Here is a 14,391-nt window from a genome sequence, read left to right as displayed (position 1 = left end):
TAAGAAGAGGAGTGACATGCCCAGAGCGTTTCTGCAGGAAGATGAGCCGGGCAGCGGAGTGAAGAATAGACTGGAGCGGGGAGAGAGAGGAGGAAGGAAGATCAGAGAGAAGGCTGACAAAATAATCCAGTCGGGATTTTACGAGAACCTTTACCAGTAAGATAGCCGTTTGGGTGGAGAGGAAAGGGCAGATATTGGCGATATTATAAAGGTGAGACCGGCAGGTTTTGGTGACGGATTGGATGTGGGGGGTGAATGAGAGAGCAGAGTCAAAGATGACACCGAGGTTGCGGGCTTGAGAGACGGGAATGATGGTCGTGCCGTCCACAGTGACGGGGATGTCAGGAAGAGGACAGCGCTTGGGAGGGAAGATAAAGAGCTCAGTTTTGGGCATGTTGAGTTTTAGGTGGCGGACAGACATCCAGGTAGAGACGCCCTGGAGGCAGGAGGAGATACGACTCTGAAGGGAGGGGGAGAGGGCAGGGGCAGAGATGTAGATATGTATGTCATCTGCACAGAGATGATAGATGAAGCCATTAAAGCAAATGAGTTCACCAAGGGAGTGAGTGTAAATGGAGAACAGAAGAGGGCCAATAACTTACCCTTGAGGAACTCCAACAGTTAAAGGATGGGAGGGGGAGGAGGCGCCAGCAAAGGAGACCGAGAATGACCGGCCAGAGAAGTAAGAGGAGAACCAGGAGAGGACGGAGTCAATGAAGCCAAGGTGAGATAAGGGTTGGAGGAGAAGGGGATGGTCTACAGTGTCAAAGGCATCTGAGAGGTCAAGGAGGATTAGGATAGAGTAGGGGCCACTGGATTTGGCAAGAAGGAGGTCATGGGTGACGTTTGAGAGAGCAGTCTTGGTAGAGTGGAGGGGACAGAAGCCAGATTGGAGGGGGTCCAGGAGAGAATTGGAGTTAAGGAATTCTAGGCAGCGAGTGTAGATGACTCGTTCTAGGAGCTTGGAAAGGAAGGGTAGAAGGGAGATAGGGCAATAACTGGAAGAGGAAGTGGGGTCGAGAGAGGGTTTTTTTAGGATGGGGGAGACATGGGCATGTTTGAAGGCAGAGGGGAAGAAGCCATTGGAGAGTGAGTGGTTAAAGATAGAAGTTAAGGAGGGGAGGAGGGAAGGGGAGATGGTTTTTATAAGGTGAGCGGGAATGGGGTCCAAAGCACAGGTGGAGGGGGTGGCACTTGTGAGGAGGGGGGAGATCTCCTCTGAGGATACTGCAGGGAATGATAGGAAAGTAGGGGAGAGGGTTCGGGGGGTGGTGGGGGAAGCAGGAGGGGGAGGGGTAACTTTGGGGAGCTCAGACCTGATTGTGTTAATTTTCATGATGAAGTAGGTGGCCAGATCGTTGGGGGTGAGGGATGGGGGAGGGGGAGGGACAGGGGGCTTGAGGAGAGAATTAAAGGTCTGGAACAATTGGCGGGGGTGACGGGCATGGGTTTCATTGAGGGAAGAAAAGTAGTTTGTCTGGCAGAGAAGAGGGCAGAGTTAATGCAGGAAAGGATAAATTTAAAATGGATAAGTTTGCCTTGGTGCTTGGACCTTCGCCAGCAGTGCTCAGCAGCTAGAGCATAAGAGTGTAGAAGGCAGACGGAGGCAGTGACCCAGGGCTGTGGGTTAGTGAAACGAGAGTGGTGGAGGGAAAGGGGGTCAAGTGAGTTGAGATGAGTAGAGAGGGTGGAGTTGAGAGCGGTCTCTCATATGACCAGTCACTCCCCCATCCTCCTCTTCCGGCCTTCCTCTCTCTCCCCACTCTATTCCATCCTCTCTCTTTTAACCTCTCCCTTTCTCTCTTCCTTCCTGAACACTCTCTGATAATATTGGTGGTTTTTTAATAAACATGAATAGAAATTCACATATAAGAAAGGTTGTTTGTTTATTGAAATATTTGGTGTGGGATTGAAATGCACACACACCTATAGAGAAAGAGAGAGAGGCAAACAGAGAAACTTTAATCTTACACCAAATATGCCATTTATATAAATGTATATGTTTGTGTGGGGTGGGGGGATTGGGATACAGTTTAGTTTTCCTTAACCTCTCCGTGAGCTCAACTTGGGTTTCTACATTCTGGATAGTGGTGATAATGGTAGTAGTAGAAGTAGTAGTAGCAGCAGCAATAATAATAATCATATTTGTTAAGCGCTTACTATGCGTGAAGCATTGTTCTAAGCACTGGGGTTGATACAAGGTCATCGGGTTGTCCCACGTGGGGCTCACAGGCTTACTCCTCATTTTACAGATGAGATAACTGAGGCACAGAGAAGTTAAGTGACTTGCCCAAAGTCACACAGCTGATAAGTGGTGGAGCCGGGATTACTCATTCATTCATTTATTCAATCATATCTATTGAGAGCTTACTTTGTGCAGAGCACTGTACTAAGAGACTGGTATGTACAATTCGGCAACAGATAGAGACCATCCCTGCCCAAAAACGGACTCACAGTCTAAAAGAGGGAGACAGACAACAAAACAAAACAACTAGCAGAATTGGAACCCATGACCTCTGACTTCCAAGTCCACGTTCTTTCCACTAAGCCACGCTGCTCCTATGCAGTAGTAGTAGTAGTAAGAGTGGCAGTAGGTATAGCAACATTGATTGAGCACCTACTTGGTGTCATGCCCAGCACTAGGCACTTGGGAAATACAGAATAATAAAGTTTTTGCATTCTCTTTCCACAAGAAGCTCATACTCTAATGAGGGAGACCAACATAAAAGTATTGTGAACTTGACTCATTTCCTCCTTCAATAGCCCTGACAGACCAGTTGTCTGCCAGTAAATGCCACACAGATAGGAACTGCAGTCCCATGGCCTGAAATTGTCATCTGAAACTTTATATAACTTTGAACCTGACATTGAGGTCCCATAGTAATAATCCCTAATCAAACACAATGATTTTCACAACAGCAGTAACCCTCTTTATGGAGAATGTACAAGAAGGTGGAGGAAGTTTTTATTCTCCTTTTTGGAGTCTTAGAGGAGAGAGTTGGGTTCAAATTACTCATTACATAATGTTCCTTACATTTGATGCCAGATGCTTCCCTTTTTTTCATTTGTATGTTTTTCTACTCTAGAAAAGCACCACATGGCCTAGTGGAAAGAACACAGGCCTGGGAGTCAGAGGACTTGGGCTCTAACCCTGCTCGACCAAGTGCCTGGGGTGTGACCTTGGGCAAGTCATTTAACTTCCTTGTGCCTCAGTTTTCTGTTTAGTGAGGATTCAATACCTGTTCTTCCTCCTATTGAGACCTTAAGCCCTATGTGAGACTTGGATTGTGTGCATTTATTCATTCATTCAATCATATTTATTGAGTGCTTACTGTGTGCAGAGTACTGTACTAAACGCTTGGAAAGTACAATTTGGCAACAAATAGAGACAATCCCTACCCAACAACAGGCTCACAGGCTAGACGGGGGGAGAGAGACAACAAAACAAGAAAGGCAGGTATCAATAGCATCAATATAAATAAATAGAATTATAGATATATACACATCATTAATAAAATGAATAGAATAGTAAATCTGTACATATATACACAAGCAGGAGGGGGGTAGAGCAGAGGGAGGGAGTAGGGGCAATGGGAAGGGGAAGAGGAGCAGAGGAAAAGGGGGGCTCAGTCTGGGAAGGTCTCCTGGAGGAGGTGAGCTCTCAGTAGGGCTTTGAAGGGGGGAAGAGAGCTAGTTTTGTGGATGTGAGGAGGGAGGGCATTCCAGGACAGGGGTAGATGGCAGGACAGGTGAGAACAAGGCACAGTAGGGAGGTTAGTGGCCCCAAGGGAGCGGAGTGTGCGATAAACTTGTATCTACCCCAGTACTTAGACTAGTGATTGACAAATAGTAAATTAGCTTAAAAAATATTATATTATTATAATAATTTTTATAAAAGTTAAAAAGCAGCTTCAGGAGCAAGACCGACTCTGATATCCATTCAAAATAGCCCCTGCTATAAGCCCCCTTGATTCCTAAAATTTATAGTATTTTGTAGCGGATTTTATTTTCTCTCACCAATGTTCATTTTGAACTGTATAAAGAAGGCAGGCAGTTGTTTATACAGAACTCTCTAAATTCCTATCCTTTTGTTCCTCTGAAGAGGAAGAGAGAGCTGTATATTAGCCCAAGCGATAATAAAAAGACAATCAGTGTGCTTTTCCACCAAAATGACTCAACCAGTCTCTTATCCATTTATAAAAATATGCACTTATTGCCAGAGGCTTTTCAGTTCTATGGAACTAGTTGCTCCCTGAGCTCTTATGATTCACTTTCATTCCTGAATCCCCAGAATGCAACATGTTCTTCTGTTTGCCTAAAGAACAGCATTTAACTCCAGAAATCCAAGAGACAAGGTAGAGGATTCACCCCTCGCCACTGCAGTTTGTTCTCTAATATAGTGAGGGCCATCATAGAAATACTTGGATTAATGATATGGAGCTTGTTTATAGCACTAATTTAGGATGTGCACCCAAAGCACTCTCAGATTTTGCCAAGGTGGAAATCGTTCATTAGAACATAAAAAAAATCATATGTTTTCAGTTATGTCTGAAATTCCTAAAGTTTCATAGAGATTAAATAATCCATTAGAGGAGATTAATTCCTAAATTCTGAGCCATTAGAACTTGCATGAGGTTCACATGACTAAAGTGTACTAGAAATAATTATCTGAATCTCTATCTCAAGGAAGGCCTGTGGTATCCACTGCACAAATCAGTGTTCAGATTTGATGTACCCAGAATAAAGTACCAAGTTCACCTCAGCTGTGTCCTTTCTAGGAAAGCAGAGAAATGCCTATTCTACAGTCAGTGTGACCCTGATCACTAGGAAGGAGAAACCTAATTTACTTCTAAGCTATTTTTCTAAAAGGTATCAAAGATTTCAACATCCATTGACAAGAAAAGAGGTTTCCTGAGGTGAGAGCACCTCCCAGTTCCAGGAATAATGAAAGCACTAATGCTTCTTCATCATTCCCTGTGTTGAGGCAACCGGCTTATGCCTATCTACCTGCTTTCTGTCAATTCCATCAACTCATCTACAGTCATCATGAAACCTTCCTTGCTAAAGCAGGACCAAAAATGAAAGGTGGATTCCCTGCTTTATTTTATAAAAACAGATGCAACTCCATCAAAATGAAAGGCATCATCTCTTCATGTTAGCTCTGGTAGAAGTGAAGAAACAGTGTGGCAGAGTGGATGGAGTACGGAAATAAGAGCTAGAGGATTTCCAGGAGTTACACCACTAACACAGTCCTATATCACCTCCACAGTCTGCTTTCTTTGCTCCTGTGGACGAGCACAGAGTCCTGTTAGCAGAAATCTGAATGTCAGGCCAACCTCGTCCACTTCAAGTTCATGCTTGTGTTTCAACTCTGACTTTTGTCTGCCTGGAAATATTATTTCTCCATCCTTATTGACACCCATGCCCATTGCCCTCTCCACTTGACCACACCATTGTCCTTGCCAATTGTCTTTTGCCAATTACCGTCACCTGATTTCTTAACCAGAGAATCAGTGTGGCTTAGTGGATAGAGCACTGGTCAGAGAATCAGAAGGACCTGTGTTCTAATCTCAGCTTTTTCACTTGTCTGCTGTGTGATGTTGGGCAAGTCACTGAATCTCTTTGTGCCTCAGTTACCTCATCTGTAGACTGAGCCCCACGTGGGACACGGACTGTGTCCAACATGATTACCTTGCATCTACCTCAGAACTTAGAAGAGTGCTTGACAAATAGTAAGTGCTTAACAAATAACTTAAAAGTTTTAGATGTCTAACTCTTCTCGAACCCTTTGTACCCTCACCTCCTCAATCCCTTGCCCCTAGTGACCTGGCCACTTTAATTGAGAAAATTGAAAGTATCAGTCCTGATCTTTTAGATTGTGAGCCCGTTACTGGGCAGGGATTGTCTCTATCTGTTGCAGAATTGTACATTCCAAGTGCTTAGTACAGTGGTCTGCACATAGTAAGCACTCAATAAATACTATTGAATCTCCCTAAAATTTCCCTTGCTCCTCTCCAGGTCCTCCTGCCTCCTGCTCCTTCTTCAACTCTCCCATCTTTCCCAACAGTATCTCAAGAGGAGCTCTCCTGCCTTCTCTCCAAATCCACCCCCTCCACCTGCACATCTCACCCCACCCCTTCATACCTTATCAAAGTACTTGCCCCCTTCCTCTTCTCTCCCTGACTTCCATTTTCAACTGTTCGCTTTCCAGTGGCTTCTTCCCCACTGCTTCAACATATGCCCTGGCTCCCTCCAGTTATCGCCCCATCTCCCTCCTACCATTCCTCTCCAAAATCCTAGAGCAAGGTGTCTATACCCACTGTCTCAAATTCCTCTCTTCTAATTCCCTCCTTGACCCCCTCTAATCTGCCTAAATCCCCTTCACTCCAGAGAAACTGCCCTTTTAAAGGTCACAAATTATCTCCTTCTTGCCAAATCCAATGGCCTCTACTCCATCCTAATCCTCCTCTACCTCTCAACTGCCAACCTTGGCTTCACTGACACTGTCTTCTCCTAGTTCTCCTCCTATGTCTCTGGCCGCTTATTCTCAGTCTCTTTTGCAGGCTCCTTCTCAGCCTCCCCTCTTCTAACTGTGGGAATCCCTCAAGGCTCAGATCCGGGTCTCTTTCTATTATTCTCCAACTATACCACTCCCTTGGAGAACTCATTTGTTCCCATGGCTTCAACTACCATCTTTTTTGCAAATGATTCCCAAAGCAAATCACTGGTTTTTCCATCTCTGCAGTCTCATATTTCCTCCCGCCTTCAAGACATTTCTACTTGGATGTCTACCCGACACCTCGAACTTAAATGTCCAAACAGAACTCTTTATCTTCCCACCAAAACCCTGTCCTCCCAGTGATTTTCCCATCACTGTAGATGGCACCACCAGCCTTCCTGTCTCACAAGTCTTTCATTCATTCAATCAATCATATTACTGACACTTAGCATGTGCAGAGCAATGTACTAAGCATTTAGGGGAGTACAATACAATAATAAATAGGTACATTTGCTGCCCACAGTGAGCTTACAGTCTTTTCTTGTCTTATGCTGTCAAGTCATTTCTGACCCATAGTGACATCATGGACACATCTCTCTCACAAAGCTCCACCTCCACCTGCAATTGTTCTGGTAGCGTAACTACAGAATTTTCTTGGTAAAAATACAGAAGTGGTTTATGATTGCCTTCTTCTGAGCAGTAAATGTGAATCTCTGCCCTCAACTCTCTTCCATGCTGCTGCTGCCCAGCACAGGGGAATCTTGACTTGTAGCAGATTGCCTTCCACTCACCAGCCACTGGCCAAGCTAGGAATCGAATGGATATGACTCTGCTTGACTCTCCTTCCCATAGTTGAGACTGTTAGAGTACTGGAAACTCTCCAGATGTGACTCTGGTACTCTCTAGGTAGCTTACAGTCTAAATGGGGAAAAACTGACATTAATATAAATAAATAAATAAATAAATAAATAAATAAATAAAATAACAGATATGTACATAAGTGCTATGGGCCTGTGAGGGGGCCCAACAAAGGGAACATGTCAGGGGGACAGAAGGGAGTGGGAGAATAGGAAAGGGGGGTTTAGTCAGGGAGGGGATGTGCCCTCAGTAAGGCTTTGAAGTCTGTGACCTTCGGGCTATCCCTGATGTATCTCTGTCATTCAATCCATATATTTAATCTATCACTAAATCCTGTTGGTTCAACTTCACTACATCCCTAAAAATCTACCCTTTTCCCTCTATCCAAACTGTTATCATGTTAATCCAAGCACTTATCCCATCTCACCTTGGTTACTTTATCAGTCTCCTAGTTGACCTTCCTGCCTTCTGTCTCTCCCCATTCCAATCCATACTTCACTCTGCTGCCTGGATCATTTCTCTACACAAATATTCAGTCCATGTTTCACCTCTCCTCAAGAACTTCCAATGGTTATCTATCCACTTCCATGTAAAACAGAAATTATTTACCATCAGATTTAAAGCACTTGATCATCTTGTCCTCTCCTACCTCACCTCACTGCTCTCCTATTGCAACTCAGACTGCACTATTTGCTCCTCTAATGCCAACCTACTCACCGTACCTTGATCTTGTCTATCTCTCTGCCATCCTCTTATCCACATCCTGCCTCTGTCCTGGAACACCCTTCTTCCTTCACCTTACTCTCAACTACTCTTTCCACCTTCAAAGCATTAATGTAGGCACATCTCCCCAAAATGTCTTACCCTAATAGTCTGCATTTCCTCTTTTACCACTCCCTTCTGTATCCCTCTGACTTGCTCCCTTTATTCACTCCTCCTCAGTCCCACATCACTTATGCACATATCTGTAATTTATTTATTTACATTAGTGTCCATCTACTGCACCAGACTGTGAGCTCACTGTGGGTAGGGAATGTGTCTACAACTCTTTTGCATTGTTCTCTCCCAAGCACTTAGTACAGCCATCTGCACATCATAAGCACTCAATAAATATGATTGAAAGAATGATCAAACATTGTTTCTGTTTTGTATATGTATGTATACGTATACTATATATGTACGTATGAATATGTCTATAAATTACAGGAAATTCCAAGTATCCTAAGGTTATATATATATATATATGTTTATATGTATATAATCATATGTGTATATATATATATATGTATATAAACATATAATATGTATATATACATATATGTTAAAACATATGATTATATATATATATATATATATATATATATATAAACATATGATTGGAACTGGCTTCCAACAGGCTCCTGCTCGAAGTTGAAATTCACTTCAAAAGCAATCAGGTCAACATTTAGAAAAAGGTGCATGTAGGCTCTTGAAGGATATAACAGATTTTTTTTTTAATTTGTAGGTTATTTTCTGTTCCACTGCATAGATAGTAGCTGAGTGCCTTGTTGAGTCCATGACATGCATTTCCATTTAATGCATGAATGCTTGTACCACGCTGTTTAGCTGAAGGCAATGTATAATACTCAACATTTGTGTAAGTCGGAAAAGTACCAGGTGCTTGAGGAAGGTTATCTTAGAATGGTTATCCGTGGCAAAGGTGAAAAATAAAATTTATTTTCCATATTAAGTAGGGACCTGGGACTGTAGCACACAATCTGTACTTTCACTTCAGGAAGCCAACAATGTATTCCTTATTTCTTCATGCTTAGTCCCCAACACCATATTCATTAAAATTGACTTAGCTATTTGAGCACTATGGCAACAACAACAGTAGACTAAAGACAGGAGGTAATTAAAAACAGACAATATTGCTTCTATTCTACATTAATCCCACAATAATAATAATTATGGTATTTGTTAAGCAACTACTATGAGCCGGGCACTGTACTAAATTTTCAGATGGATACAAGCAAATCAGGTTGGGCTCACAGTCTCGTTCCTCATTTTACAGATTAGGTAACTGAGGCACAGAGAAGTGAAGTGACTTGCCTAAGGTTACACATAAGACAAGTGGTGGAGTCAGGATTAGAACCCATGATCTTCTGACTCTCAGGTCCATGCTCTATCCACCATGTCATGTTGCTTCACTACATTTTTAACCCTCTCCATTCATCTTATATTTCCAGCATGCAAAGCTAAATGATGGATGGAAGATTCAGATAGCTAAAATGTTTTTATTCATAGATATGTTTTAAAGAGAACTGAGACCATTAGTCTTAAGAAGTCCCAAAGGGCTACTAGGAATGAGACTTGACATTGCCGGCAGCGTGGCTCAGTGGAAAGAGTAGGGGCTTGGGAGTCAGAGTTGTCAGCTGTGTGACCTTGGGCAAGCCACTTAACTTCTCTGTGCCTCAGTTACCTCATCTGTAAAATGGGGATTAAGACTGCGAGCCCCTCCTGGGACAACCTGATTACCTTGTATGTCCCCCAGTGCTTAGAACAGTGCTTGGCACATTGTAAGCGCTTAACCAATACCAACACTACTTTTTAAAAAGATTGGTCTGTTAGGTACAATGAGAAGCAGCATGGCTCAGTGGAAAGAGCTTGGGCTTGGGAGTCAGAGGTCATGGGTTCAAATCCCAGCTCTGCCACTCATCAGCTATGTGACTGTGGGCAAGTCACTTAACTTCTCTGGGCCTCAGTTACCTCATCTGTAAAATGGGGATTAACTGTGAGCCTCATGTGGGACAACCTGATTACCCTGTATCTACCCCAGTATTTAGAACAGTGCTCTGCACATAGTAAGCACTTAACAAATACCAACATTATTATTATTTTTATTAGAATGTGCTGTATAATGGCAGAGTATGTCTGTCAGACCCATCTCAGGGTTACACCTAGAGAGTTTCCAGTAGTCTACCAGTCTTGGCTATGGAAGGGAGAGTCAAGCAGAGGCCTACCCATTCCATTCCTAGTTTGACCAGTGGCTAGTGAGTGGAAGGCAATCAACTCACCTTTGCTGGGCAGCAGCGGCATGGGAGAGAGTTGGGGGTGGAGACTCAGTTTTACTGCGTAGAAGGAGGCAATGCTAAACTAATTGCACTTTTACCAAGAAAACTCTATCGATCCACCACCAAAACGTTTGCAGATGGACAGCACGTTCTGGGAGAGATGTGTCCGTGGTGTCGCTATGGGCAGAAACAACTCGATGGCATAAAACAAATGTCTGTCAGGGAGCCCTATAAAATAAAGGTGTGTTCCTCCAGAAGTTCTCATTGTGAATAAAAATGTTTACTAGTAAAAGAGAGTGAATCATAATGGTGATTTTCATTTCTTCCAACCATACCTTGTACTGGTCCGTTTTGCATGATTTCTTTCATGATTTCAGTTTCCTAGGAGAAAAAACAAACAAAAAAGATACTGGTTAGGGATATAATATGTGTCTTAATTCTGAGTCTAAAACAAAATACAGTAAAAGCTTGGACATTTGTATTTGAATGACAAACAGGTTAGTAAATGTTGGAATGAGAGTAGGGGCCAACCCCCATCTTCCCTCCCTGTTTGTGGTCACAGAAGATGTCCTGTCAGATGCCCTGAGGATGTCAAAGAATGTCAATCATCAGAGCTAGAAGGAAGTTTCACAACACTGAGCAATGAAGGAACTAGGTACCCAGAAGGTCACTGGTACTCCTCTTAGAAGTCTGCAGCCCCTGTTGAGACTGAATGTACTGACTTAATTATTTAGGGAATGGACAAACTGGATTCCTAGGCCACAGCCCCTTTCATAATAATAGTAATAATATTGGTGGGATTTGTTAAGTGCTTACTATGTGCAAAGCACTGTCCTAAGCACTGGGGGGATACAAGGTGATCAGGTTGTCCCATGTGGGGCTCACAGTTTTAATCCCCATTTTACAGAGAAGGTAATTGAGGCACAGAGAAGTTAAGTGACTTGCCCAAAGTCACACAGCTGGCAAGCGGCAGAGCTGGGATTGGAACCCATGACCTCTGACTCCCAAGCCCGGGCTCTTTCCACTGAGCTACGCTGCTTCTATCTGGACAAGGACTCATCACTTGGGAGAATAGAATAGAAGAAAACATCCTGGTCCTGGTCCAAATAACTTACTATCTTAAGATATAGCCCCCTTCCACTTACAGAATTCTATAACTAGCAAAATGTTCAGTGGACAGTGAGCTCTTTAAACGTTATTGGTTGAGTCTTATAATAAAATGTTGCAATTATTGCTTCATTTCTTGTGGCGACTTACATTGGAAGAGATTCTGTATGGAGGAGTACATTGGTAGATGTGATTGGATTTCTCTAAATTGTTAGGACATGGTTTTGTAGCATGTCTTTTCCCACGGCCATCAGTCCGGCTTGATATTTCGCAGCCACTGTGGTTGGACCTTTGATCCTTGGAGAGTGGATAGCATGCATGAGAGACTAACCTATGGAGATGAAACAAGATAATGAGTTGTAGTATTTTGCAGTGTATCTCTGACAGGGTTTTATTCTCTAAAGTTTCAGGAAAGAGGGGTAAGGCTTGGGCATGGTGAATCCAAGGTTAACCAAGTTATTTTGACATGTACCTCCCAAGATTTTTCAGATTAACTTCACACAGTACAGTTCACAGTGATCAATGGCCCCGAGCCATTTTGATTAATAAGGCTATCTCTGGCAAAGAGTTTTTTATCTTTATGGATGAAAGGAGAGAGTCAATGAAGTCTGCATTGATTTGAGTTTGGTATGGATTCCTTTATGCTAGATCTGTGTGTCAAATATAGAAGAGGCCAGTTTAAAGTGGCACAGGATACAGATTTAGATAACTCTCAGAAAGTATTAAAAGAAGTTAGTTCTGAAAATTCCTCAATTTATTGTAATACGTCATGATATTCTCTAAGAGGAATTCAAGTACGTGTAGTTCATTATACTGTGTTTATAGTAGAACAATTCTAATATCAATCTGAAATTCATAAGTAGAAATGAACCTAATGTTTACTGGATTTCAAAATCAAAATGAGAAACTAAATTTGTTCTATGATGGGAATGATTTTGGTATGAATATTGAGTCTACATACTGGATAACTGAAGATACAGTTGGAAAACAAGGGCATTGATTTGGGTAGACATTCAACAGTGCAGTTGAACAAAGCTAACATTTCAGAAAGTAATGATCAGTAAAAGATGAGCTTGTCCATTTAACTGAAAGCAGTGCTACTTAAAATAGATGAAGTGGTACTATTAAGCTCCTCAAAAAAGGTTGGAGCAAGAGTACCATATATAATCCCCTTCCAGATCCATCTTAACAAAGGCATCACTTCCAACTTGGGCAAAGAATGGAAGGGTGACTGCATTTGAAGGAAACACCATGTTATTTAATTTTTTCAAATTTTAGGTAGTTTCATCTCTTCAATGACTGGAGTTGTACTCGGATATGGATCAGCTCATATTTCGTGGCATGGTCTTAGCACCAACTTGGTGGACATGACAGATTCTTACTAACCCTACCCTAGCAGTTAGAAGCCCAAGACTGAGTAACTGAATAGCAGCAAGGAGTGTAAGTCCCCTCTCTGGATCCTTCGTTTTCGTTTGACCCCTGTGATACTTCACTCTCTTAGCCTAGAGAAGGGGAGGGATTTTTTTTTATGGTACTTGTTAAGAACTTACTATCAGTCAATCAGTCGATCATTCAATTGTATTTATTGAGAACTATGTGCAGAGCACTGTAGTAAGCCCTTGGGAAAGCACAATAAAACAGAATTAGCAGAAATGTTCCCTGTCCACAAGGAGTTTACAGTCTAGAGGTGGAGGCAGACATTAATATGAATAAGCAATTTATAATATATACTTTTGGGATATGTATATAAGTACTGTGGGGTAGGGAGTGGAAAGAATATCAAATGTCCAAAGGTCACAGATCAAAGTGAATAGATGATGCAGAAGGGAAAGCAAGACAGTGAAAAGAGAGCTTAATTGGGGAAGGCCTCTTGGAGGAGATGTGATCTTAGTGACCGCTGAAGGTTGGAAGAGTGCCGATCTGGCATATAAGGAGGGAGAGGAAGTTCCAGGCTAGGGGTAGGATGTGGAAAAGCGGTCAGTTGTCAGATAGACAAGAACAGCAGCGTGGCTTAGTGGAAAGAGCACGAGCTTGGGAATCAGAGGTTGTGGGTTCTAATCCCATCTCTGTGACTTGTCATTCATTCATTCAATCATATTTATTGAGGGTTTACTATGTGCAGAGCTGCTGTGTGATTTTGGGCAAGTCATTTAACTTCTCTGTGTCTCAGTTACCTCATTTGTAAAACGGGGATTAAGACTGTAAACCCCACATGGGACAACCTGATTACCTTGTATCTACCTCAGTGCTTAGAACAGTGCTTGGCACACAGGAAGTAACAAATACCATCATCATCATTATCATCATCATCAACAGGGAACACCGAGTAAACCAGCATTGAGATAGATACAAGATAATCAGATTAGACCCAGACCCTGTCCCATATGGGGCTTTCAGTCTAATTAGGAGGGAGTAGTATTTAATCCCCATTTTACAGAAAAGGTTAACCAAGGTTCTGAGAAATTAACTTGGCAATTAACTTGGCAATTAAATAAACCTGCCCAGCAGACAAGTGGTGGGGCTGGGATTCAAACCCACGTCTTTTGACTACCAGTCTGTGCTCCTTCCACTGGGCCATGCTACTTCCCTACCCAACTGAAGCACATATGGACTCCACTCCACAGATCTGAAATTACTGTTTTTCCTTTCCCCCATGCTTTAGCAATCTGCTACTAACACATCTCTTATGTGCCCTTTGGGGCTGCTGATCTGTATGTTATAGTTCCCTTTAGATGTAAGCTCATTATGGGCAGGGAATGTATTTACTTACTCTGTTGCATTGTACTCTCCCATAAATTTAGAACAGTGTTCTATTCACAATAAACACTCAATAATTACCACTGATTAACTGATTGATTGGAAGAGAGTGTCTCA

At 42.5% G+C, this 14,391-nt stretch overlaps 1 protein-coding gene across 1 annotated transcript in view; it reads right to left on the bottom strand.

Moving 5' to 3' along the window:
• TINAG (tubulointerstitial nephritis antigen) overlaps positions 1-14,391 on the bottom strand; it is a 105,869-nt gene that overhangs the window by 33,389 nt on the left and 58,089 nt on the right. The window contains exons 7-8 of the mRNA XM_029074029.2: positions 11,668-11,848; positions 10,746-10,791 (exon numbers count right to left, since the gene is read on the bottom strand). Of these exons, the coding sequence (XP_028929862.1) occupies positions 10,746-10,791; positions 11,668-11,848 (227 nt within the window). The remainder of the gene's footprint in view (positions 1-10,745; positions 10,792-11,667; positions 11,849-14,391) is intronic.

Source organism: Ornithorhynchus anatinus, chromosome 1 (assembly GCF_004115215.2).
Source record: "Ornithorhynchus anatinus isolate Pmale09 chromosome 1, mOrnAna1.pri.v4, whole genome shotgun sequence".
In the NCBI taxonomy this organism is placed as follows: domain Eukaryota; kingdom Metazoa; phylum Chordata; class Mammalia; order Monotremata; family Ornithorhynchidae; genus Ornithorhynchus; species Ornithorhynchus anatinus.
Note: the sequence above shows the minus strand (reverse complement) of the source record. Positions and strands in the feature narration are given on the sequence as shown.